The 27,761-nt window shown below is 43.7% G+C and overlaps 1 protein-coding gene across 2 annotated transcripts in view; it reads right to left on the bottom strand.

Moving 5' to 3' along the window:
* Positions 1-27,761, bottom strand: part of LOC137304018 (cadherin-23-like) — a 223,347-nt gene that overhangs the window by 139,733 nt on the left and 55,853 nt on the right. For both annotated transcript variants that reach the window (XM_067972416.1, XM_067972417.1), the window contains exons 8-14: positions 26,856-26,991; positions 24,116-24,504; positions 23,094-23,195; positions 16,391-16,540; positions 14,634-14,762; positions 9,484-9,612; positions 4,906-5,133 (exon numbers count right to left, since the gene is read on the bottom strand). In XM_067972416.1, coding sequence (XP_067828517.1) covers positions 4,906-5,133; positions 9,484-9,612; positions 14,634-14,762; positions 16,391-16,540; positions 23,094-23,195; positions 24,116-24,504; positions 26,856-26,991 — 1,263 coding nt within the window. The remainder of the gene's footprint in view (positions 1-4,905; positions 5,134-9,483; positions 9,613-14,633; positions 14,763-16,390; positions 16,541-23,093; positions 23,196-24,115; positions 24,505-26,855; positions 26,992-27,761) is intronic.

The following is a 27,761-nucleotide window of genomic DNA, read 5'->3' as shown; positions in this document are numbered from 1 at the left end:
GCGACATGATGTGAAAATACAAATGATTAGGATCCATAGTACTGGTGACTTACCTGGTTCTCACAATCCTATCGATGCACTGTCAATAGTGGAGCAATATGGTTTTGGGTAGAAAACCTGTTCAAAAAAGTGGACAGATCAGGCCCAGAAACAGGACGAGATGGAGGGACTGAGTGAGTTTTTTTTTCCCCTTTGTCTTCATGTTCTTTTCAAGTTGCTGACTGAATTATAATAGAGTCCCCACCACCTACACCATCCACACTCATCACAGCTGCCTATATCGGGCAAATGGCACTAAACATTTTGCTGTTGCCGTAGGCATTAATTACAAAGGCACAGTTCAAACAGTATTAAAAACGTTGACTATTTCAGGCAGTTCAATCCACATTCTACTTGCTGACTTAGTAACAAACTTCCTGTTTTTTCCTTACGTCGCAGCAAAAAAGCCCTTTTACACTACATTGATACATGGAGGTCATTCATTCGAAAGCTCCCAGCCAGTATCAGGATGTGGTTGATTCAAGTATTGAAGCCTGGGCTGCTTTTGTTTAATAGTGCGTGAGATAGTTAATCTGCACAGGTGGAAACCTGAACTTCATACTGTGCCACTGTTCTGTTTTTAGCAGTTCAATCATTTAGAAATCTCCCCGTGCACGAAAGCCCAACCAAAAGTTGACACTCCGAATCCTCTGGGGCGGGATATCAGGTGCTAATAGTTCATTCCTACAACCTATGACAGTTTTACCTTCCAATAACCAATAGCCAGCAAATCACATTAGCACCAACTCGCCTGCTATAAGTGGTGTATTTCCAGTATGTTCAAGCTCCATATTACACTGTGACAACTCAATTCCCTTCTCACGAGCAGATCTCCTGTGCTGATGCCCACAATAAATCCGGGGAAACGCTGAAGCAGCAGAGCAGTGTTCCAGCATGCAATGCACATTGTATTATTCTGCTGCGTGTTACTTGGTGGGTCCCTTTAAGGCCACAAAGTCTAAATGCTGTGTCTTCCTGGGTCAGTAAGAGAGGCTAATTACTCAAGGCAATTAGAGGTCAGACTGGCTTTTAAAAAAAAATTTAACTCCTGAAGCCAATTAGCAGATATTTTCTATTGTTGGAGAATCTTCTGAACACTGGAAATGACAAACTTTCTTTCTCCTTTTTTTATACATAGAAATTTGCATGTGTGACAGATGCGTCTCAAACATAGGTATAGACAGAGATCACCTGATCTCCTACGCTGACTTTCCAAGAAATATTTTTATAAAAGAACCAGCCAAGTTGGGCTGGAGATGGTGGTGAGACCAAACTTCAGCTATAATCTTTTGGTCGTTGGGGGTTTCAGGGTTACGCTGATGATTTGAAGAAAACCGTTTTGTAACCAGGGTCTGACTGGTTATCAAAGAGTTGAGCCTTAAGTCTGTCCGCAGATCTCCATCAGGGGTGAGAGGAAAGAGAGTGCGAGAGGCATACAGAGACAGAGAAAAGAGAGACACGCAGGGAAAGAAAGATACCGTGAGGGTGTGAGAGATGAGGTACGTGAGAGGCATGTGAATGGGAATCATACAGAAAGAGAAAGGCATATAAGAGGTATAGAGAGTAGGAGAATATACAGTCAAGAGACAGGGAATGAAAGAGAGAAAGGGAAGAAAGAATGAGGAAGAGTTGGAGAAATGAAACTGTGAAAGTCACTCTGAGGGGAGAAAGACAAACATAAAGACAGAAAGAATTAGAATGGCAAGCAAAGAGACTGTTGCAGTAAGAAAGAGACATTTTCTTCCTTTTGTCGATAAACAATGTCACACATCATCATCCAGCAGTTCCCTAAATATGACTCCTGTGAGCAATAGGCATTTAAACAGAGCTGTCGGTTTGGGGATGTTTCACAACGCAATCTTCGTGAGCAAGATCGTAAGTAATAGCAGAGTCACCAAGTTACGGAACATCTGTGTCTGCTTTGCATTGTCCAATATTGCACCTGCTATTACATAACTAACAGCATATGTCAAACGCACTAATATAGCACAGTCAGCAATCAAAAAGGTTCTAAATACATATTAAGATACCCGGATGTACACTTATACTTCCAGTCATGTCCATTTATAGGCAAATCCCAGCTAACGTATCTTGCCGACATTTCGATTTATTTCCATTGCAGCTGTTGCTGGTACATTTGGTAAGACCTGCGACACATAATTCTGGTCCCTGACCTGACCTATCACCAGGGCAAGTGACACGTGCTTTGTCAAATTCTGCAAATGTCTATACTTACGGTGTGAGTGAGATTCGGTGCCCATTCACGGAGTGAACACTTCTGTTGTTCACTCAGCAACATCTCAAGGCATTTTGTGCACAAAGATAAACTGCAAATTTGCTGGGTTAGTGCTCCCGGCACGGAGTTCCATGCGACGGGAAGTGACTGTTTCGCAGCCTGCGCGATTCTCCAAATTTTAGTGCTCAAAAAAAATCCTTCAGGCTGCAAATCTGGCACAACGAATTCCTAAAATGCCCTCCCGTAGAGTGAAGCCGAGCAGCTGGGGCTGCTAACTGATCGAACTGTCCCCACAGTGAATTACACTGCCACTATTTTACATGAAAAAACCAGGAGGCAACGAGTTGTTCAGTTTCTGAAGGGACTGGAACAATAAGAGATCACTTGTGACAAATCACTCGCCTTATTTATGGACATAGAGCCTATGTTGTGCTGGCAGTGCAATGACTGGGGACAGCACTCAATGAATTTCGAGGCAGTAATCCCATGTTGTGCTGCCAATGACAGAGCACAACAGAAGATTGAATGGTTTAATCCCACAACGTCTGGTCACTGACTGCACATCGTAGAAGGAAATCCTTCACAATGTATACAAGATAGTGCTTAGTTACTGTGCTATACATTTTCTTAGTACCATGTTTCTCACTGTGACACAAAAGGCATCAAGAGGTATGGGGAGAGAGCGGGAATATGGTATTGAGATAGAGGATCAGCCACGATCATACTGAATGGTGGAGCAGGCTCGAAGGGCCGAATGGCCTACTCCTGCTCCTATTTTTTTTTCCAATGTGATCGAAGGACTGCATAAACCCAAATTCTGTGGGAATAAAATAACCTCTAAGTAATATCACACACCTCATATCAAAGGGCACTATAATGCTCAAGTTCTCCATGTCGGGGGTAATTTTGACTTTGACCGATGGTGTGAAACAGATGATAGCTGATCAGCCGCCCGTTGTACATCTCTCCCAAATTTAATTTTCATTGACTTCAATCGGGAGAGATGTATAAAGGACGTCTGCTGTGACATCGCCCGGTTTACACTATCGCCCAAAGTCAAAATTACCCCCCACCTTGTGCTTAACGGGCTCACCTGAAACTCTCCAACTAGTTCAGTGCAGATGTTAATCCAAGTTAGAGAGACTAACCCCTCTGCTCAAATAGTGCAGTTTCAGCTGAGAGCAGTCAGTGCTCACTGAGTAGTCTCTCATGGCACAGTTTGAAGGCCGCTGCGCTGCAGGACACGTTGCCTGACACGTGGCGAAAAGGGTTTGGCCGAGACATCTCTCTCTGGCCACTAACTCCCGATACTCCCATCCGTGTCCCGAGGAAAATATACCCCGGGCACCTTCTCTCTCTCGAAACCACCAGTGAGTCCTCTTTTTGCCCAACGCTGACAGACATGGCCGAGCACTGATGTCACTTACCAATGCTGCGAACAATTACAGGAAACCAGAATAGGGTTTCCAACCTTCCAGGAATTGAAGGTTGATTTCCTGGACACTGCTATGAGCAAACCCGGGAGAAAAATCATCGGGGCATTAAAAAAAATGTTGTTTTTCTTCTATTTTCTTTGAACACTTTCGTCTATAGTCACTAGTTATAAAAGTATTGGCGATGGGGAGAAAAGACTGTTTGATTGGATGGGGTAGTTGGAGGCGGGAGGGTCATGTGATGTAATTTCCAGGAATACGTCCAACTGGAGTTGGCAACCCTAAACCAGAACGAAGCACCATTTGGTAATATTCTACAATACGAAATATTAACAGCATTATATATAAACACATAAGATAGAAGAGTTGTGGCCTGTAAATTCCTTTTGTTAAAAAATGTAGAGAATTTATTAAATCAAGGGCGGAGAAATTTTCCCAACAGCTAAACACTCACCATGGCCACAACTCTCAGACTTGTGTGAAAGAATCAGAAATTAGCAATGTTTGAAAAGCTCCATCATTGGAAGCTCTGCAATGTATATTAGTGAAGATAAAAACTGTATTCTTAAATTATCTACCGTATATATTCATGTATAAATAAGGTGATTCATACATAAGACTTCCCCCCAAAAAATTCCATCCAAAATCCTAAAAAAAACTCTCATATAAGACGAGGAACAAGCTCCTTTCTACCAAAATTTAAGTTTCCAGTTGGCCGACATTCACAAAAACATTTTCATCTCTGTCCTCTCTCACTTCTACCAGCCCACTGCGATCTGCTGTTGCTCTGCTCCTCCTCTGTTGCTTTAGTTATGGTTACTCTCCCACCTGACTCCAGTCCCAACTCCCCACTGCTGATTTTCAATATTCTCTTCCTGAATCTATCAGCTGAAGTGTGTCCCACTTTAAGATCAGCAGCAGGATCGGCGACTGAGGGAGCAGGGGGGGAGTTGGCCTTTAAATAGCACGGCACACTGCAGAAGCAGAGCAACATCTGGTAGGAAACGGGCCCACCAGTTTGAAGAAACTGCTCCACCTGGAGGGAAACCAGAGGAAGGATATGAGACTCCTGTCACCGAGTTAGCGCTGATGTGAGATAACCCCCCCTTACACTTTCAGCCCCAAACAAGGACGTATGAATTGACATCTCGCGTGAGTATATACATTGATGCAAATCACGGAAGGAAAAGCACTTACTGAGAGTGAAGGGTTTCCATCATCCTCCACTGTTACTGTCAGCTGGTAAAAGCCCTGCCTCTCCCGGTCTGGAGGAGAGGGACGTGTAACAATCTCTCCTGTGAGCCTGTCGATTCTGAAGGTGAGATCTTCATTCCCTTGGGTGATGTAGTAGTACAGAACGGCATTAATGCCAGTGTCCATGTCTGTGGCTCTGACTCTGGTGACTGCAGTACCTCCACCAACATTCTGAAAAAAATGCACAGAACCTGTTTAAGGAACCTGTAAGATGGTGCTTCAAACACTGTCACCGTTGGATTTGGAGAACTGCATTCACTTTTGGACACTACACTTCAGGGGGTACAGCGCAGAATGATACCGGGGTTAAAAGGGTTAAATTGAGGACAGGTTGCATAAATGTGGCTTGTATTCCCTTGAGTTTAGAAGGTTCAAGGGTGATCTGACTGAGGTGTTTAAGATGAGTCAAGAACTCGATAAGAGGACAGAGAAGCTATTTCCTCTGGTGGGGGATCCAGAACAAGGGGGCACATTCTTAAAATTGGAGCTTTAAGATTCCCCACATCTTTAGTGAAGCTTTTGACCACCCTTCCTTATCTCTTCTTCTTTGGTTCAGTGTCCATAAGACCTCATGTTCCTGTGATGCCCTTGGCTATTTTTCTATGTTATAGGCGCGAAATGATGCTAGTCGTTGTTTAACGGAATTTCATGTAAACGGGCTAAGAATTCATCAGCTAACAGTCAAGCCAATGTGATTAAAAGTTAAAAAAATAATCAAGTCACTGGGACCGGTTAATTCACACTAATCTGGGACAAATTTAAAATTAATATAAAATAATCATTGCTTGCGTTGAACGATTAAAAATACTGAGGGGAAAAAAGCTAACATTTTAAACAAAAGGCTGAGAGTGGTGACAAAGACATTACACTCTCAAGTGTGTCCTTCAGCTCTAGTGACATAGGCAAACATGGCAGCCATTTTTCACAGAGCAAGATCCCAAAAAAGACCAATGAGATTAAATGACCAGTTAATATGTTCCTGGTGATGTTAGCTGAGGGAGGAATATTGGCCAGGAACTTGAGAAAACCCCCTGCTCTTTTTTGAATAGTGCCATGGGACCACTGAAACAGATGGATCCTCCGTTTAACTTCATATTTGAAGGAAGGCACCTTTGGCAATGTAGCACTCCCTCAGTACCGCACTGGAGTTTCAGTTTCGATTGCGTGCTTGCTTGCGTCGAAGATGGTAACATTCACATAATGTCAAGCTTTGCTTTTGTGAACTAGGAATCATACAAAACCTAGGTGTCACAACCTCAGAACGATCTCCTGGTCATTGTGTATTCCTTGATGTGTGGGTGATATTTGCTGATATTTATTGTGTGAATTAAATAATGAGTGATCTTTTTTCTCAAGTTGACTGACCATTCCATTTATCTGGTACAACTGTTGAACAAATCTGAAGGGAGATAGAGGAATGCAGGGATATTAATAGCACTGTCTGGTTTTTCTTGAGGCATGTATTGGAAGGAACTCAGTGCTTCTCAGGGAGGGGATGAACAGATGAGGAATGCAATGGAAATCCTTGCTAGAATAATCCGACACGGGGTCTGAATGGAGCAGACTTGAGGGGCTGAAATGGCCTTTTTTTGCTCCAGAGATTCCTTATTTAACCAATGATAAGAATCAGAAATCACTGGCATCATACGGTTTTTAATGACTAAGTGTGTGGGACTTGGGGTCACTGAGTTCCGCAGATGCATTCACTTGTTTCTTTTGGTTATTCTTAAGTTTCCCCCAACGCCTTTTACATCATTGATAATTTACGTCCTTTCACATCTGGGGTTCAAAAAAAAAATCCCTCTCTTTCCTACAGCTTTAAGGATTCACAGTAAACTTACATGTGAGGTCTGAACCAAAATGCCATCCCACAAACCGAAGCTACCAGCAAACAGCTGCAATGTGGTTGTATGTAGATGGCCAGTGAGGCCGAGGGGAATGGAAAGGTCACGTTGTTGCAATAAGGAGGGCTCTTCTCAGGTCGGGGGTAAGGAACATCAAAGGTCGACTCGAGGAAAACTCCCGTGTTACCCATGATAGAACCTCCACGTTGCCCACCTTATACCCGACTTGGGTCTACTTAATGCAGGAAGTGGATAGAAATAGAGAAAAAGGTTCCAGTCCTTTCATTCCTTGCCTTGAGGAGAAGGGAATGCAAATAAAAATGTTATCTATTCTGATTTGTACTGCAATTATATTGGTTCTACGAGAGATTACATCAAAATTCAATATGCATAGTTAACAGCCTTGAAATGAAGGACAAAGTTTGATATTCGTTCTTCAAAAATAATCAATGGAAAAAAAATTGTCCTTCTTGTGCATGCATCATTTTACGGTGCAAACAGGTTTGAAGTGTAGATAAAGGGCAATCAGCAGTGAATCACTGATCTGTAGCGGAGGTGTGTGAAATTCTTTCATCAGGTGTGAAATTGGAGAACCCAAAGACTGTTTGCATTCATGGCATTTTATGTTAAAATTAAAACCAGTTGGTGCCCTTGCAGAAAAACAACTTGAAGAGCAGCAAGCTGGAGTTTGCACAGGAGGTAAACATTTCCCTGCCTCTTGTTGTTTGATTGTGAAGTTTTGAAAGTGTTACTGGTTTTCCACTGCAGCCGAAGAGAAATGGTCACTTTTTCTTCCACTGTTAACACCAATCGTGCGTTGCTCTTCCCAATAATGTGTCTCAAGCCCAACCTCAGAGGAGCATCATCCACCATTCCAGTCTGACACGTCTTTTCCATTGTGGCCAAACATTGGCTTGTCTGAGTCAGATCGACAAATTAGAACCGAGTCTTTGTGCCCAGCAAGAACTGGTTTGTTGCTGTCTGAACTCATTTTTGGTATAACCAATAATATCAACTTGTGACTGTACAGCAACTTTAAAATAGAAAACATCCCTTGGAACTTCACAGAGGGATAATTAAAAAAAATGAATGCCAAGCCAAAGATGGCGATATTAGGAGGGATGACCAAAAGCTTGGTCAAGAGGTGGATTTTAAGGAGGAGAGGGACGTGGAGAGGCAAAGGGGTTTTAGGGAGGGAACTCGAGAGCCTAGGGCCTAGGCAGCTGAAGGCACGGCCGCCAATGATGGGGTGAAGGGTTTGCACAAAGGGCCAGAGTCAGAAGAATGGAGAAACCTCATTAAAAGATAGCTGCGACCAGTGATTAGGGTTTGTCTAGATTCCCATTGACAGATTTCAGCTGGGTGCGTTGGCATGTTTTACTATATTTTAGGTTTCTATTTGGATTTGGTGATGGTTCAGGATGTTGGTCTCAGTATTTCTGAAAATTCATTGTATGTGTCTGGAATTTCAAACATTGCCTTGGACATCTCCAAAAACAGGGTCTATGCACTTCTGAACAAGCTGCCATGATACGACCTCCCATCAAAGTTATTTTTATGGCTATCTAATTTCCTCTTGAATTGCTCTATCTGTGCTGCAGTTCGTGGCTCATTCTCTGCACTTAGTTTCTGTTGACTCTGAAGTTCCCCCAGACCTGTGTCCCCACTTTGTTACCCCTTCATAATCAGTGATCTCCTCATCCACTGATCTTACCCTCCCCTTTGCTCATCATTCCAAGCCACACTTAGATTGCACACCCTGAGTGCTCACAAATTCTAGTCCTCTTGCATTGCAACAGTGGAAACAATACATGTTAACAAGGCCCAGTTCGCCCATTCACTTTCTGGAGAGAAGCAGTGGGTTCTCCTGGTCAATACTCCTCCCTCAATCAACACCACCGAAAACAGATTACCTGGCCATTCGTTCATTCATTCGCTGTTTGTGGGACTTTGCTGTGTGTAAATTGGCTGCTGAGTTTTCCCGCACAACAACAGTTATTCTCACTATGAAAAGTACTGTATTGGTTATAAAGTACTTGGGGATGTCCTGAGGACATAATGTTGCTGCCGTCAATATTTCAGATACAGTTTCCTAAAGTCTCTCACAAGCTTAACAACTCCCTTTGATGGCCCCACTTCATCTAACAACAATGTTGACCCCGCTGTCACCTCTGACCTCAAACGGAACTCCCACATCTCTCCTATTGTTGAAGCTGTCTCCAAATAACCAGGTTTCCTTTTCATGGCCTCCCTTTCTCACCTCCAGCCTTCCTCCATTGCAATGTTTCTCATCTTCATTTTATACAGCGAACACTCAGTTAACAGATTGCTATTTTTAAGGCAATTGCCCTGAAATTATGCTGTGGGATTAGTACCAACCACTCAGTGTGGGCATTTGCCCAAAACTACTCTCTGCTGTTTTAGCAGATTAATTAACCCATTTAAAATTTCGCACGTTATAATTTCACAGCCAATTTTCTCAAATGCAACCTAAGTTTTGTTAGGTTATGAAGTCTATCACAAGCGTTAATAATGCAATTTAAACTCACTCAGTTTTATTCACAAAGTAAGGCATAAATTCAGAGATATTGAGAAGATCTTTGACTCCCATAGCCTTGCGCTAATATCTTTCGTTAATAGTTGCTGTTTCACAGAGTAGGCAACAGTATGACTTTACCTCATAAATGCTGATATTGTTGCTGTCAGGAGCTGTGATAACTGGCGCATTGTCGTTCACATCCACAATTGTAACGATAATAACATGATCCGTCCTTCGAGGTGGTAAACCATTGTCAAAGGCCTGAATCTGAAAGAAAAAAAGTGTCGCAAGTTTGATGTGTAGCTGAATAGATTTTGTTTGCTGCAGTAACCTGGTGGTAATATCTTCACCAGTGTTTATTTAGGAATCTGCCATCGTTCTATCATCTCTTCACCCAAGTTACCATTTCCTCAGGGGTCCTCCCGATCGGCCGCCATTACTTGGGTGGACAATCGACGGGAAACCCCGTTTACCCGGGCTTCTCCCGATTTCTACTGAAGTTACGACGGGCGTTTGGGAGAATCCTCAAGGGAATTCCTGGCTTATGAACCTCAAGTGCTTCCATCATCACCAATACATTAAACTTGTGATGAAACTCATGAACCCGTTTCTCTGGGCTCCCACAATGTGTGGATCTGAGTCATGCTTATAGGCGTCGCCACCTCAGATTTCCACAATCAGGAGTGGGGATCATGGCTGATTTTCCCCTCCCTAAAACAGGGGTACTGAGACCAGTTATGGGGTTCCGACTGGTTATTCCAGTTGAGGGCAACTAAATAAGCACAGATTGGGCGATTACACCTGGGACCTTTCTGAGGCACAAGGGACAGGTGGATACATTTGGCAAACCAACGGGGAGAAACTCCCTGGGTTGAATTTGTCGCTGTCGGTTGTATTGGGTTTCAGTTACTTGCTCGGATGGCCAGCTTCACCTGTACAATGTCATAAAAGACTGGCAATACTCCGAGATTTAGCTAATAATGTGTGATTTAGAAAAGTGGATATATTAGGAGGCAGATGTTAGAGGCAGATTAGTGAACATGTCATACAGTCAGCAATTTACGCAACAGATGCCTTTACATGCATAGGGCCAATGTTAATCTACTGGGTAGTTAAAATTGCACTGTGCAAAATTATTAACCGTGTTACCAATGACACACAAGTAACTTTGTCATTACCTTCTGTCTATTATATTAGGTTCTAACCTCTTCAAAATAACCTGTGAATGGGTTCATTAGTAAAATTATACAGTAAGATTTGAATGCTATAATTACACATTTTAAATAATTTAGTTCAGAAGAGGCAGTGTTATTTTGCAATTCCTATTAAAATGTAGAAGCTTCAATATAATTGAACTCAGTGTCCCACAACACATTTAACTCAATCGTCTAGCACTGATCTTAGTTGAACACAGTGCAATCTTCTTCATCTACAAAGATTATTTTCCTGAATTGTGCAAGAAAGTCCATCAGGGAGTTATAATGGAGAAAGAAAATGGCATAACTGCCAGATTTTTTTTTATTCGTTCATGAGATGTGGACGTCACTGGCAAGGCCAGCATTTATTGCCCATCCCTAATTGCCCTTGAGAAGGTGGTGGTGAGCCGCCTTCTTGAGCCGCTTCAGTCCGTGTGGTGAAGGTTCTCACACAGTGCTGTTAGGAAGGGAGTTCCAGGATTTTGACCCAGCGATGGTGAAGGAACGGCGATATATTTCCAAGTCGGGATGGTGTGTGACTTGGAGGGGAACGTGCAGGTGGTGTTGTTCCCATGCGCCTGCTGCTCTTGTCCTTCTAGGTGGTAGAGGTCACGGGTTTGGGAAGTGCTGTCGAAGAAGCCATGGCGAGTTGCTGCAGTGCATCCTGTGGATGGTACACACTGCAGCCACTGTGCGCCAGTGGTGAAGGGAGTGAATGTTTAGGGTGATGGATGGGGTGCCAATCAAGCGGGCTGCTTTGTCCTGGATGGTGTCAAGCTTCTTGAGTGTTGTCGGAGCTGCACTCATCCAGGCAAGTGGAGAGTATTCCATCACATTCCTGACTTGTGCCTTGCAGATGGTGGAAAGGCTTTGGGGAGTCAGGAGGTGAGTCACTCGCCGCAGAATACCCAGACTCTGACCTGCTCTTGTAGCCACAGTATTTATGTGGCTGGTCCAGTTAAGTTTCTGATCAATGGTGACCCCCAGGATGTTGATGGTGGGGGATTCAGTAATGCTGTTGAATGTCAAGGGGAGGTGGTTAGACTCTGTCTTGTTGGAGATGGTCATTGCCTGGCACTTGTCTGGCGCGAATGTTACTTGCCACTTATGAGCCCAAGCCTGGGTGTTGTCCAGGTCTTGCTGCTTCGTTATCTGAGGGGTTGCGAATGGAACTGAACACTGTGCAATCATCAGCAAACATCCCCATTTCTGATCTTATGATGGAGGGAAGGTCATTGATGAAGCAGCTGAAGATGGTTGGGCCTGGGACACTGCCCTGAGGAACTCCTGCAGCAATGTCCTGGGGCTGAGATGATTGGCTTCCAACAACCACTACCAACTTCCTTTGTGCTAGGTATGACTCTGGAGACTTTTCCCTCTGATTCCCATTGACTTCAATTTTACTAGGGCTCCTTGGTGGAAAAGGTCTTGAACTTTTGGTGCTGCCAGTTTTAAATATAGAAACACAGGAACAGGAGGAGGTCATTCAGCCTCTCCAGCCTTCAGTTAGACCATGGCTGATCTGTATCTCAACTCCATCTACCCGCCTTAATCCCTTAATACCCTTGCCTAACAAAAATCTATCAATCTCAGTTTTGACATTTTCAATTGACCCTCAGCCTCAACAGCTTTTTGGGGGAGAGAGTTCTAGATTTCCACTCCCTTTTGAGTGAAGAAGTGCTTCCTGACATCACCCCTGAACGGCCTAGCTCTAATTTTAAGGTTATGACCCCTTGTTCTGGACTCCCCCACCAGAGGAAATAGTTCCTTTCTATCTATCATATCTACTCCTTTAATCATTTTAAACATCCCCAATTATATCATCCCTTAATCTTCCATATTCAAGGGAATACAAGCCAGGTCTATGCAACCTGTGCTCATAATTTAACCCTTTTAGCCCCGGTATTTTTTTTACTCGTTCATGGGATGTGGGCGTCGCTGGCGAGGCCGGCATTTATCGCCCATCCCTAATTGCTCTTGAGAAGGTGGAGGTGAGCCGCCTACTTGAGCCGCTGCAGTCCGTGTGATATCATTCTGCACTGCACCCCCTCCAAGGCCAATATATCTTTCCTGAGATGCAGTGCCAGAACTGAACGCAATTCTCCACTTGGGGTCTGACCAGAGATTTATAAAACAATGCCTCAGGTTTTAAGAATCCAAAATGGAGCCATGAATTATATGTATTCTGTTTAAATTAAATTACCAAAGGCTTGGAACACTCTTTGGTTATGCTTTTATGCCGCAGAGCTAAAATAACACCATACCAATCAAACCATTCTTATACTTTTGTCACGATGGGCAAGGCCAATGTTTTATGGTTTTCATGGAAAAATGGGTCGAAGTGCAGAATGAAAATCCCTTGTAACTAAAACGGAATTTGACGTAGTCAGTCATTGCAAACCACTGGCTTATGGCAATCAAGGGCTTTTAACAGAAAAGGCAGGGGAAAATGGCACAGAACACAGGAAATGCTTGATCACAATCAAGGAGTACTCCGACATCTTAAACGGTGCACAGTCATTCTCCTGCTGAGCTGGCAGTGAGTGGCTGATACCAATTGGAAGGCAGGAACCAAGCTGCATCCTGAAGACCCACGAGAATGTAAAACCTCCTTTTATTTATGGCTCCGAGCAGGCAGTTGGAGAAGCCAACAGCTGTAGCTGGCTCGATAGGTACCTCGAGATACGAGTCAGCTTGCAGGACATGACATTTGTGTTACGTGAGTTATGCCCTGTTTTCTAATAATGGCTTCAAAAATCTATAGATCATCTGCAAACTGATACCGGAGGAAATGTCACATTGAGATATAGCCACAGTGATACTTAAAAAAAAAAATTAACCCTGTCTGTCTTGTGAGTTTCTGAAATGTCCACCATTTTCAAAGGGAAATGGAGAACCGTTTTTCCGTAAATCTTTTTTTTTTGGGGGGGGTGGGGAAAGGGGCAATTCTCACCATCAATTTTCCTTTCAAAAACTGAACAGCGAGAAATGGTGAAACAAACTAGAACTCTAAAATGCCTGGAGCGTGGTCTATTGAACCAGAGACAGAGGGGGTGAATTCCCTTGGAGCTTCTCGAGGTCCATTGCCTTAACTTCGGCAGAAGTGAGGCAGAAACCCCGCTTACTCGTATAAACTGGGATTCCTCCACACTTTCAACAACAGCTTGCATTAATATAGCAACTTTAACGTAGTAAAACGTCCCAAGGCGCTTCACAAGAGCTTTATCAAATTTGACACTAAGCCACATAAGCAGATATTAGTACAGGTGACCAGAAGCTTGGTCAAAGAGGTAGGTGGGTTAAGGGAGGGAATTCCAGAGCTTAGGACCGAGGCAGCTGAAGGCATGGCCGCCAATGGTGGAGCGATTAAAACAGGGGGTGCGCAAGAGGCCAGAATTGGAGGAGAGCAGAGATCTCGGAGGGTTGTAGGGCAGGAGGAGGTTACAGAGATAGGGAGGGGGTGAGGCCATGGAGGGATTTGGAAACAAGGGATGAAATTTTAAAATTGAGGCGTTGACGGACCGGGAGCCAATGTAGGTCAGCAAGCACAGGGGTGATGGGTGAACAAGACTTGGTTAGGATACGGGCAGCAGAGTTTTGGATGAGCTCAAGTTTATGGAGGGTGGAAGATGAGACGCCATCTTCCACCTAAGTTATGGCGGTGGAATGGGAGAAATCTGAGGAAATTCATCCCTGGAGTGGAGATAATGGGGGTGAATTTTGACATTGGGTGGTAGTATAAAACGTACAATATCGGTCCGACCACCTTTAAACACCTCTCCCGATTTTCGTTTCAATTGGAATCAATGGAAGAAGGTGGAAGGGTTGGTATTCTGGAAAGATAAGACCCAACGGGACAAAAGATTGTCTTCATTCAAACCTATCATGTCATGTTGTGAAAGATTTGTGTAGCTGAAATGGGTGATATAACAAGACAGCTCATTACATTGAGTTGTGGCTCAATCATTGAGTCACTGATGAACAGTGAGAAACTTCTCTTAATGGACAAGGACCAACTACACAGACTGGGCCAATTAAACTACCCTCTCCACCCGAGACAAATGGGCACACAGTGACATCCATTGAACTTACAGTTAAGACGTATCTATCAATCTGCTCTCTGTCTAGTCGTCGAGCAAGGTAGATCTCTCCACGGCTCCTGTTAGTTGTGCTGATCCTGAATGCTCCATTAGTATTTCCAGACAAAATGGTGAAGTTAACCTGCAGTTGGTAAAAAGACAAATTATTTTCACAAACTCCAGGAAGAGGCAAGTAACGGAAACCTGGGGGCTAATTTTGACTTTGTGCGATAATGTAAAACGGGCGATAGCGAGTAGGCAGCCCGTTTTACACTGCTCCCGACTTTTATTTCCATTGAAGTCAGCGGAAATAAGAAACGGGAGAAGTGTATAAATGGGCTGCAGACTGGCTATCGCCCACTTTACATTATCGCACAAAGTCAAAATTGCTCTCCTGGTGTCCAAATGCCACTTTTTGAGTTGCTGCAGTGATACAAAAGTGACTGTATAATTCCAGAGCCGATACCGGTCTGACTGTAGAGTGTAGTGGTGTGAGATCCCTCAGGAAGGTAGGCTCACACTACTTGGTCTTCACACTCAATAACTCAAATATGGTGTGAAACTGAGTTTAAAGAGAGTTCAGGCATTGGGTTGGGGGTTCTGTTTGACCTATTGGACACTTTTTAAAGTTAATCAGAACTTATTTAAGTATTTTTGAGTTGGCGAACACTCCCAGCCCCCGTTCCCAAGTATATTTAAAATTTATCGACCGGAAGCAGGGCTTCTGATTAAGATGGAACGTGTGGCACTTGGTTTTAGGAAGGACCAATTTATTAAACTCAGGCAGTTTGCTTTCCTTACAAACTATCAAAGGATGGATATAAATATGAGAGCAAGAGACTCAACTCAACTCCACTCCCCCATCGCCCTGAGTCTGTAAATCAGAACTGGTGAGTGGTTATTCATTCTAATGACCAGTCACTCTGAAAAATCAAGTAGTTTTCTGTTCTATGTTATCCCCGGTAACCGTGCAGTTTAGCTGAATATGGGAATTGGTCCCAGCGGAGAGCAGCACTTCCTGACCATCTGCTGCTGCTGCCTCCATTGTTGTAGAAAGGGATCAAAGTAAATTGCAGCAATCGATGCACACTGGCAGTTTTAATATTTTGATGATTTCACATTTTCACACTATTAAACACCTCCAAGGTGTTACAGAACTACAGCTCAATTCACTCGTTAGCATTGACAAAAAAAAAAGTTGAGCGGTGAATGAGTTATCCACGCACCAATTAATCAATGAAGTCACAGCGACGCTCGTCACTCTAACTTGACAGAAATTTCAAGATGAGAGAGCTGGAAATGGACACATGACACTGATGGATATGCAAAAATTGTCCAGAGAGTATGTTCGTCGAGGCTTTTATTGCTAGTATTCCATTCTATGCATCTGGTTTGATTCACAAGATATGGGTGAGGAAGTTGACTTGCCCACCTTAGCTAAAGTCAACTGGATTTTTCTACTGTGGGTGCATTACTAATTGCTCTCCGGTGGCATTGCTCATGACTAGTCTTGCATCAGGAGCATGGGTTGTAATGAGCATCCGCTAACCTGGCATAGCCATTTAAGGCCACGGCTCAGATACACTCCGTGTAAAAGTGATCTAGGTGGATCCTACAGTCAAGGAGAAGCTACTTATTCTCGTCACTTACAAGTTTCCCTAGATTGGCATCCATTTGTTGTCTCAACAACTTCCAGAAACAAACCAGGTGGCAAAATTCCTTTTCAAAACAAAATGCTTTCCTGCTACTGGAAAATGAGGTCACTCATACCTGTCCGTTCTTCTTTGCATCCAGATCCTGGGCAAAGACAACAGCTACCCGTTTCCCAGTGGCAGCATCCTCCTGTACCTCCACTGAGGTATCTGAAGTGGCGTCAAACACTGGGCTGTTATCATTCTCATCTTCAATAGTAATGATTGCCTGTTGGATAAACGTGAGATAGCAAATGAAGAACAAAGTCCACAATGAGAAAAGTCCATTTAACCCTATTCCATCCAAGGTCCATGTATGATTATTGTATTATGGACTGCCTTTGTCCCCTATCTGCTGTTCCCCTACTTTGAGGGGCACTAAGTATTTTACCCTGCCTCCTCCAAAATATCAATCAGTGCTGCTAATATCTCTATAATCCTCAATCCGCCTCCTTAACAGACTTTGAAGCAACTCCTTTTAAAGGTGTAAAGTAACTCATAATGAACTCTCTTTACTGGAAGCCTGTTCCACAACTCCAGATTGTTTTTCTGTCATACACAAAGCACTTTCAAACTTGGAATTCTCCAATTATTGCTTTTACATGTTCCCTTAACTTGCGATATAATTTGCAGACAAAATAAAACCCTTAGCGTGTGTCACACTGTCACACATGTCCACAATGAGAAATGGCCATTTAACTCATCAAGTCTACTCCACTGAAGGTCCATGTATGGTTGTGGTATTATGGACTGCCCTTGTCCACGATGACACATTAAATACGTTGATGTTCCTGCATTAGGGAGGCGGTGTTGTACGTTGCTGAGTTACACAGTGAAGGTTTGTAGCTGCCATTTCCCTGCACAGCAAGTGGTGAATCTTTACCCAGACATCAGAGGGAGGCACTGGGCCCTGGCCAGGCTCAAAGTGAGGTAGAAGAAGGAAAAGGAAAATGGCTAGACAAGCCAGTCCACTACTCACTGACAGCCAGCACTGACGAATCCTTGGAAACAGACCTGTCTGCCAGCCAGCTCCTTGACCAGACACTTGACATAGAAGCCCTTAAGTGTGGCAAAAACGACTTAAGTGGGAAAGGAAAGTAAGAAAAATAATCGGGTCATTGCTCAGCAGACCTCTCTTTGAGGTACGTGGATCAAAACAACAACATGCATTTATAAAGCGGTCTTTAACGTAGTAAAACGTCTCAAGACGTGTGACAGGAGCGTAATGAGTCAAAATTTAACACTGAGCCACATAGGGAGATATTAGGACAGGTTGGTCAAAGAGGTAGGTTTTTAAGGAGAGCCTTAAAGGAGGAGAGAGAGCTGGAGAGGTGGAGAGGTTTAGGGAAGGAATTCCAGAGCTTTCCGTTACAGGAAATTGAAATGATGGCCACAGAGTCGAGAACAGGAGTGTCCAGCTTTTTGTCTTCGAAGGTTGCTTTGGGATACACCACCATGATCACTTATAAAATTTAAATCATTATTTCCATTAATTTGCACATACCTCAAGCTGCAGATACCAAAAGACCTTGGCGTTCTGATCGAGGATTTATCCACCAATGAGGCAACAGTGCTAAGAACAGCCCTTCCCAAACCTCCAGTTCAACCAAATTCAGAACAAATCAGCAAGTAAGAAATATAAGTGCAAATAGAATGGAGTTACTTGAACATTGGGAACTAGTGTGTCTGGGACTCACAGGTGTGGACACCACTGCTCTCGAAGGAAGGGCATAAAGAAGGTGGTTTCTCTGCTTGAGGTGATACATGAGTTGTTTCACTTGTTCTCAACCTCCTCTCACAAAAACAGCCTACCAGATTTCAAAAGTATGCATTAAAAAGAGTCATTGAAGAAAAGAAAAAGTGTCCAACATTAGTGCTGCGGTCAACCAGGGAGGTGAGCTGTCTGCTCATTATAGTAATGGCAGGAAACATGTGGTGGTACAAGACAGAACGAAAAGCAGAAAATGTCCCTCTGTATGTGTGGAACTTTATTGCTAGAAACAGAAAATGGCGACACGTTTGTGCAGAGACTCTGAATGTAACAGTTTATCACATCTCTCAGAAACACCTCAAAACTCACCACATGCAATCAATTACTTTGAAATTCCGTCACTTTGTTCTATAGGCATACCGCTTCAAAAATGGGAACGTTCTTCTCATTCCCAAACTCAGATCAACCTAAATTTTGTGATTTTTGCAAATAAACTTGAAAACTACCAGATCCTGGTGGCTTTTAGTGAGCTCCTGCACTCACCCTAATTGGTGAAATATAAGCCCGTGCAGTAATGACGTACAAATATTTCAAGCCTTCCTATCAAATTCTTCTGTCCACTATCATAATGGAGGAATTAATCTGTTCATTTTAAAAGAGTTAATTCCTCTAAAGGAAGGAATTTTATAAGAACGGGCTTAACATTCATGCTTATTTTCCACAGCACAATTGTGATGTTTTTGTCCTTTCTACTTTAGATTTCTCAGCTTCCATATTTTTTTGAATACTCTCATAGGTCAATCCTAATTCCCCTTGGCTTTGAAAGTCTCGTCGCTAGCTTTCAGGCAAGCTGTTAGCAACATGCCTAAGATAACAGAGAGAGAAACCTTTCTGTTAATTCCTTTCTCTACTGGAGTTGTCCTGTGCCTTTAGGGGAACTTCCTCCCCTCTTCAAATCGGTAGGAGAGCATCGCAACATCAAACAGAGACCAGTAATATAATCGTAGAGCAGCTTGGAAAAGCTACCACCCTGCTCCTGCCCGGCAGCGGACCTGAAAACCGCTCCCGTAGCTCTTTGTATTCATGATCACTGCTTCAGCTCCCTCAGTGATCAGAAATACAAAGAAACCCTGCGCCCATGAAAGTTAGCCACAACGCAACAGCGTGGCAATTCGATTGCAGCCTTTTATTGTTTTCCTTTCGAGAAGCTAGGTCGTTTAATTACTGCAGATATACATCACTGTTCTTTCTCTGTTTGTTTTGTTTTTGAAGTCACAAGATCTGATGCCCGCTTGAAAATGGATAATTCCAGTACTGAAAGTAGGTTGTTTTAAGTACAGCATTTTTGAAGGTAGCTTTAAAAAAAACAACAAAAAAAACCCTCGGTTCTTGCTGGGAAATATTGATTTCCATCACCTCCGTTTCCTAGTGATGCAATAATATTGTAAACCTGGAAATGACTGTCGCCAGTTGTTAATGACGGAACATTTAATGCGTTCAGCTGATGTTCCTTTGTTTACCATTTTAATGCAGGTGTCAGCCCCGTTATTGCAATGCTAAAATGGCAGAGAGGACAAACACACTAATATTGGCAACACCCAATTCTAGGTCGTAGTGCTGTAAATTAAAAGCAAAATCTGTCAAAATACAGACTGATCTACAAGTATGACTGTGGGAGGGACTCTCCTGGAGCCCCTCGGAATCATAGGAATTTCCGTACAAAAAGGTGACCATTCAGCACACTGTATCTGTGTCCGGACAAGCTTGCCCATCGCAGCCGTTCTCCACCCCCACACCCCCTCTCCCGCTCCGTCAGGAGAACTCTCAGTTGGCCCTTTTAGATCATTCGATGCAGAACTGGCCAGTTCTCAAGAAAGGAAGAACTTAGATTTATATAACACCTTTCACGACCTCAGGAGCCCCCAAAGCATTTTTCAGCCAATGAAGCCACAGTTGTCAGACTGTCGTTAAGTTCAGAGAGCTCTTTATTCTTTAACCCTCGGTTTTAGATCTGACCGCTGGTCGCTCCAGCTTGGTTTGTCCCATCTGCTATTGGGGATATTTGGACTTCTCATTTTCCTTGTCCCCATCCCCTGTCACAGATTAAAACTGTCTTTCTATTCTTAGTTGTTGCTGGAACAAATCGGGCGAGGAGGTTCCCTTGAATCTCTTTAGCTGCCTATTGTACAGTGCCGTTTCCTGACACGCAGTTCCCACAAAACTAGCGGCAACCCCAAAGTAAACTTGCCAGGAGAGTAGCTGGGAAAATTCCTGGATCTTCCAATTTTAGCACATCTGGCAAGTTTACTTTGATCATAGAATCATAGAAAGGTTACAGCACGGAAGGAGGCCCATCGAGTCCGTGCTGGCTCTATGCAAGAGCAATCCAGCGAGTCCCACTCCCCCGCCCTTTCCCCTTGGCCCTGCAAATTTTTTCCTTTCAAGTACTTATCCAGTTCCCTTTTGAAGGCCACGATTGCATCTGCCTCCACCACCCCCTCGGGCAGTGCATTCCAGATCCTAGCCGCCCACTGTGTAAAAAGGTTTTTCCTCATGCCACCTTTGGTTCCGATGTGGCTGCCAGATGCCTGCGTCAGGGGCCAGAGGCATTAGCTCAATATAAGAGAAGCTTTTATATTATTGAGTCTCTTCTCATTTCCTTTCACGGATGGTGAACGTACTTGGGCTTCCAAGGTTTATCCGTGCTTAGAGTCATTCTTTTTTTAAATACTGTAGTTGACTTGAAGGCTTAGTCCTGCTCGCTCCAGGGCCCTTTGTGCTTCTGGGAGATAGCTGAATGTGTGGGCTATTGATATTTGTGGATCGTTTATACGTTCTTTATAATACTGCCTTGCAGTTACAAATTCCAGTTCAGTACATTTGGATTATTTTCGGCGACCAGTGATTCATTTTCCTTATCTTTCAATGTTTGATATAGTGTCCTGGCTTTGCTGGAATCACTGGCCTAGAAATGCGTCCAATATCCCGGGAGCACGACCCTGGCTGGAAGTGCGCTGCCCGCCATATTGGATCGGGCTCCTTTGTAAGCGTCACGGGCATGCGGCAGAAGTATTCAAAATGTTAATTCAAATATTTAAGTAAGTATCCTACGAGAGTCCTAAACAACAGGTCCACAACGGGGAGACAATCTCAATCTTATCTCACACACAGGGACCAACATTTGATTGCAACATTCATTAAGCCCCACCAATTCTTGATTTGATATAACACCAGAGAACTAAATGTCTCTTTCCAAAGAGACACAAATATTTTATAATGAGGGGTTTTGATAGAGCAAATAGGGAGAAACTGTTTCCTCTGGCAAGTGGGTCGGTAACCAGAGGTTATATAGATTTAAAATAATTGGCAAAAGAACTAGAGGGAAAATGAGGAGAAATTATTTCACACAGAGGGTTAAGATCTGGAACGCACTCCCTGAAAGGGCGGTGGAAGCAGATTCCACAGGAACTTTCAAAAGGCAATTGGACATGTTCTTGAAGAGGACCAATTTGCAGGGTTATGGGGGAAAAAAATGGAGTGCGGGACTAAATTAGACAGTTCTTTCAAAGAGCAGGCACAGGCACGACGGGCCGAATGGCCTCCTTCTGTGCTGTACGATTTTTTTTGGTTCTTCTATCATTCTAAGTTTACTGATACATTTCAGTAAGTTCTTTACGCTTTTTTGGAAAAGGATTCTGGATCCGATCTCATAAATTCCCCGGTGATGGCGGCATGTTGGCCTGTGAATCTGCAGCTGCTCACTCAGTGCGTTTCGCTTTATGTGCAGCGTCTATGGTACAGTGCGTTTTAAAACAAAAAGATTGACAACTTTCTGCCTGTTACATGACCCGTTATCATGCAACATGCGTGGTTCCAATAAGACAGTACACGTTAGCGCACACAACACCAAGCGATACCCGTAATTTACCTTCTGCCCATCCACGATAAGAGAGAAACAAAAGAAAAGATTTATTAGTCAAACATGCCACAACATCAACCATTTTATAACAGCAACACTGAAGAACCTCAACTTTGCAAAATCTGTGCGTCTGTAATTAAGTGCTTCGATTTTTTTCAATGCATTTTGCAGCCTGCATTGTTCCTTTTGAAAAGTTGCGATGAAAGACACACATTACATCACCTGCGTTATAAAAAATACCATGGCCCAGAAATTCGGGCGTGCCAACTTTAGGGCGGGCGGGGAGGGGCACAGGGTTCATACCCTGCGCCTGAATGGTGAAGCCCGAGGCCCTCAGGCCTCGTTATATTGCAGCCGGGGAGGGGGGTTGGGGTGGGAAGAGGAGTGGGGGTTGGGGTGGGAAAGATCGGGGGTGGGGAGCGGCAGCGATGGGGGGGGAGGGGTTAAATGTGGGGTTTGGAGCAGAACTCCAGTTGGAAGTGTGTGTGCACCCTGTCCGCCATTTTGGGGAAACATAAAACATAGAAAATAGGAGCAAGAGTAGGCCATTCGGCCCTTCGGGCCTGCTCCGCCATTCAAAATGATCATGGCTCATCGTCTAACTCAGTACCCTGTTCCCGCTTTTTCCCCATATCCCTTGATCCCTTTAGCATTAAGAAATATAACTATCTCCTTCTTGAATACATCTAATGACTTGGCCTCCACTGCCTTCTGTGGTAGAGAATTCCACAGGTTCACCACCCTCTGAGTGAAGAAATTTCTCCTCATCTCGGTTCTAAATGGCATACCCCGTATCCTGAGACTGTGACCCCTGGGTTCTGGACTCCCCAGCCATCGGGAACATCCTCCCTGCATCTAGTCTGTCTAGTCCTGTTGGAATTTTATATGCTTCGATATCGGACTTAGTCGGTCGCTTAACGTCTGATAAACGGGTGCAATACGGCCCAACTGGCTCATCAAAATCCTGTTGTGCCGCTTGTTCTTCTCCAAAACAATGGTGGCGTCCCCTTTGTTCTCATGGTCTCCAGTCAGAACGTTAATTACAGGTCTCACTGACACCATTAGTTCATCAATAAAATCTGAGTGTACTTTTAGTTAGAATATAAATTACACACAGTGACATCTTGTTGGGAATAAAACATTTATTCTTACCACTGTGGAATCTTTCCTGGGCCCCCCATCATCTGCTATGACGGTGATCAGATAGTAATCTCCCTTCTCCCGATCTACCTGCCCTCTGACAGTTATTACACCCTGTAATAGCCAAAGGGGAAGAAGACAGAATGTATTACTGATCTTATTGCTATGAAAAGCAGTCCTCCTTCCTGCAGCACTGATTTCAAACCTGAAACAATCTGATTGAGAACTGTGATATAGATTTCTGAGCTATCCGAAGATAGATTTTAAAAGGGAATTGGATAGACACTTGCAAATTAATATTTAATTGAAAAAAAAAATTCTGGCGTTGTTCTCCTCTGGGGGAGATTTAACAGAGGTGGTCAAAATAATGACGGGTTTGATAGAGTAGATATGGAGAAACTGTTTCCAGGCTGAAGGGTTGGTGCGAGAGGAGGGGAATTTTTTTATACAGCGAGTTGCTATGATCTGGAATGCGCTGCCTGAAAGGGCGGTGGAAGCAGATTCAATAGTGACTTTCAAAAGGGAATTGGATAAATACTTGAAAAGGGAAAATTTGCAGGGCTATAGGGAGAGAGCAGCGGAGTGGGGATAATTGGATAGCTCTTTCAGAGAGCCGGCACAGGCATGATGGGCCGAATGGCCTCCTTCTGTGCTCCATGATGATTTTACGATAAAAATTTCATCCGGGCAGAGCGTAGATAAGAAAATCTGGCGGGAGGATTGCACGCCAGTAACATAACCCACCTGTTTCTCATTCCATTAAAATAATGGAAGGGAAATCGAGCGAGTTCCAGAAGGGGCGTGCGATCGTCTCCTTCCCTCTCTGTGCTCGGCCCAGGCAATACTCAATGCCCAAATGGTGAAGATGAAAAGCTACACTTGATGTCATTTGCCCACAGAGAGAACGAAACCTTGAATTTCACATTGCAAAAACTGCTTTCCAATTGCCCCCGGCGACAGACAATACAACGAATAATCTGAACTTTAGACACCACGAACTAGTACAGTATGAAACATAGCTGCGATATACTTACGGTGACTCTGTTTATTTGAAACAAGGACAAGGTCTGGGCAGAGGTGTCGGGGTCGAACCTGTAGGTGATCAGGTTCATGTTATCGGCAGATCGGGCTTGGATTTGAACCACTTCTGTTCCAGTTGCTACATTTTCTGGTAGCGTGGCGTTGTACGATGCATTTGTGAACTGCACAGGTTCATCCAACTCATTCAACAAGGTGATGTAGACGGTGCAGTAACCCCTGTTGTAAGGTGGGGCTTGATCCGTGGCAGATACATTCATGAGATAGCTGGTCCTGGTTTCATAATCAAGGTTGTCTACTGTCGTGATCAGGCCTGTGCTCTCATCAATGGCAAACTTCCTCTCTGAGCCACTCAAGATCATGTAGGCTAATATGCCTCCATCGCCTGGGAAATAAATACAGAAGATTTAAAAAATTGCACCGGGTAACTTATCCGTAATACTTCAGCAGATAAGCACTTAAAACCCAGAGTAGGATTTAGACATCAATCCAACACCATTCAGAAGCCATGAATAATAATCCTTTCAAGGAATCCCATCGTCACAACCATCATGTGTTGACCTCCTAAGGCCTTCCACCCACCTCACTAAAAAAGCCACTGTAATTCTTAAGATTTGAAAAATTGAGGCTCTTTTCAATGCATCGGAGAAGGTTAAGGGGGGAAACTAAATACAGGTTTTCAAGATTATGGACGGTTTTAAGAGAGCAAGGTTGTGAGAAATTGGGTAAGATTAGTGAAAGATTGTTTCCACTGGTTAACAAATCAAAAACAAGGGGGCATGGACTCAGGATTAACACTAGGAGATTGAAAGAGGAAGTTCGAACAAATGTTTTCACACAAAAGGTTATTTGAACATGGAATGCTCCTCACAAGTACTACTGAGGCAGGAATTAGATCATGTATAAATGGGACATTTTTCTGCATTGAAGGCACTATATAAATGCTGTTATTGTTGAATAGGATAATTATGTGAAAGGAAAGAATATAAAACGGTGCAGGCAAAGGGCAGGGAAATGGGATTAGAGTAAACATTTCCTCTGACGAGCTTGCACTGGCATGATGGGCTGAATTACCTCCTTCTGGTCCCATCTGCCCTTTCAGATGGACGTAGAAGATCCCACAGCACTATTCCGAAGAAGAGCAGGGGGAGTTCTCCCCAGTGTCCTGGGGCCAATATTTATCCCTCAATCAACATCACTAAAACAGATTATCTGACCATTACCACATTGCGGTTTGTGGGATCTTGCTGTGCGCAAATTGGCTGCTGCGTTTCCTACATCACAACAGTGACCACGCTTCAAAAGAAGTGACTACATTGGCTGTAAAGTGCTTTGGAATGTCCTGAGGTCACGAAATGCAAGTTCTTTCTTTTTAAAATTTCTTTAGTTCTTTGAACTCTATTATCTTCAATTCTCCTTCTCCGATGTTGTTTCTCCCTCAATCAGTTTTCTTTGTGTCAGTGATTACTGCTTGTATCAACGGTACAAGATGATGATCAGATGAGATGCAGGAGCAAAGTACTGTCATTTATTTTGGTGGTTATAAAACAAGTGGGTGACAGGAAGCCATGTGACTGGAGCTGTTTGTCATTTATGCAGATATTGTCTGAAGATCTCTCGATCTTAATTGCTTTTGTAAGCATCCTGTTTTGTACAGAGTGACATTGGGTGGTGAGCTTCAATATCACCACAGTACCGGTTATTATCTCATTGCTGTTTGTGGGACCTTGCTGTGCACAAATTGACTGCCGCATTTCCTACATTACAACAGTGGCCACACCTCAAAAATACTTAATTGGTTGAAAAGTGCTTTGGGGCATCCCAAGGTCGTGAAAGGCTCTATATAAATGCAAGCTCTGTCTTTCTTTACCTACAAGTGTTCCGTATTCCAAGTAAGACAACTGTAACATTTGGATCAATAACACATCCAATCCAGTGAGGCCTCCACAGGTCATGGAAAGCTTCTAGTGAGCCAATGGACATTGTGCACTCAAAATTCAAGGTCACCTGCGTGTACAGTAGCGGTCTAAACATGGGCAAGCACTCGGAGAGACCCTGCCGACAATCCCCTCTCATTCTGGATTTTTGTATGGTTAATTTAACCAAGCCCAGGAGTAGATCCACCAGGAGTAGATCCAGCCTGCATACCCTGCATCCCAGGAGACCATAGTTTGGGAAAGGTGCAACCATAGGAACAGGAGTAGGCCATTCAGCCCCTCGAGCCTGTTCCGCCATTCAATAAGACAATAGCTGGCCTGTATCTTTACCCCATCTACCCCGCCTTGGTTCCGTAACCCTTAATACCCTTGCCTAACAAAAATCTGTCAATCTCTGAAATTTTCAGTTGACCTCCGGCCTCAACAGCTTTTTGGGGGACAGAGTTCCAGATTTCCACTACCCTCAGGGTGAAGAAATGCTTTCTGACATTATCCCTGAACCCGCATTTAAGAAGCAGCCCCTTCAAATAGTGAAACATGAGACTGCAACCTCTGGCAGTTTGAATACGTAAGCTCGGGATAATCCTGTAACAACCAATATCTCACAATGTACCAATTAGCCAACCATTTTGATGTGGGCTGTTCCTGATAGAACATGCTGTAAGATGGAGTCCTGTTTGCTTGCCAAGGCTGAGTGCACCTGTATATCATGTTGCTTTAAAACCTGAATAAAGTTATTTCTTTTCATTCAACCTGGGATTGAAAGATCCCTAGAACAAGTTTGGAACAGGAACATTACCTGTATCTCTGTCGGTTCCTTTGACTACAATGACCGAGGTGCCGATCCCTGCGGTTTCCCTGAGCCCAAGACGGTTATACTGCTGCTGGGTAAAAACTGGTGTCACATCGTTCACATCCTCCACGTAAACGATAACCTGGACAAGAAAAGGTTAAATCAAGGACATGAAAACGTAAGAAGAGCGAAATGGCTGAATTATCAAGAATCCGTTTATTCTTAAAAGATCACGCCACAGCCAAGATGAGGAGTAAAATTAATAGTTTATTTCCTTGGAAAGGATTGCAGAGGAGATTTACTAGAATGATACCAGGGATGTGGAGAGAGTAGCCACAGTGTGAGCTGTGGCTCAGTTAGCAGCACTCTTGCCTCTGAGTCAGAAGGTTGTGGGTTCAAGTCCCACTCCAGAGACTTGAGCACAAAATCTAGGCTGACACTCCAGTGCAATACTGAGGGAGTGCTGCATTCAGATGAGATGTTAAACTGAGCCCCTATCCCCCCTCTCAGATAGACATAAGATCTCATGACACTATTTCTTAGAAGAGCAGGGGAGTTCTCCCTAGTGTCCTGGCCAATACTTATCCCTCAACTAACATTATTAAAACAGATGATCTGGTCATTTATCTCAATGGCATTTGTGGGAGCTTGCTGTGTGCAAATTGGCTGTGTTTCCTAGAATCATAGAAAGTTACGGCACAGAAGGAGGCCATTCAGCCTATTCATGCTGGCTGAAAAACAACTATCCAGCTTAATCCCACTTTCCAGCACTTAGTCCGTAGCCCTGTAGGTTATGGCACTTCAAGGGCACATCCAAGTAATTTTTAAATGAGTTGAGAGTTTCTAACTCTACCACCCTTTCAGGCAGTGAGTTCCAGACCCCCCACCAGAAAAAAATTCTCCTCAGCTCCC

The sequence above is a fragment of the Heptranchias perlo genome, chromosome 36 (assembly GCF_035084215.1).
Source record: "Heptranchias perlo isolate sHepPer1 chromosome 36, sHepPer1.hap1, whole genome shotgun sequence".
NCBI classification, from domain to species: Eukaryota; Metazoa; Chordata; class Chondrichthyes; order Hexanchiformes; family Hexanchidae; genus Heptranchias; species Heptranchias perlo.
The sequence above is the reverse complement of the archived record's forward strand: the minus strand, read 5'-3'. Positions and strand labels throughout refer to the sequence as shown.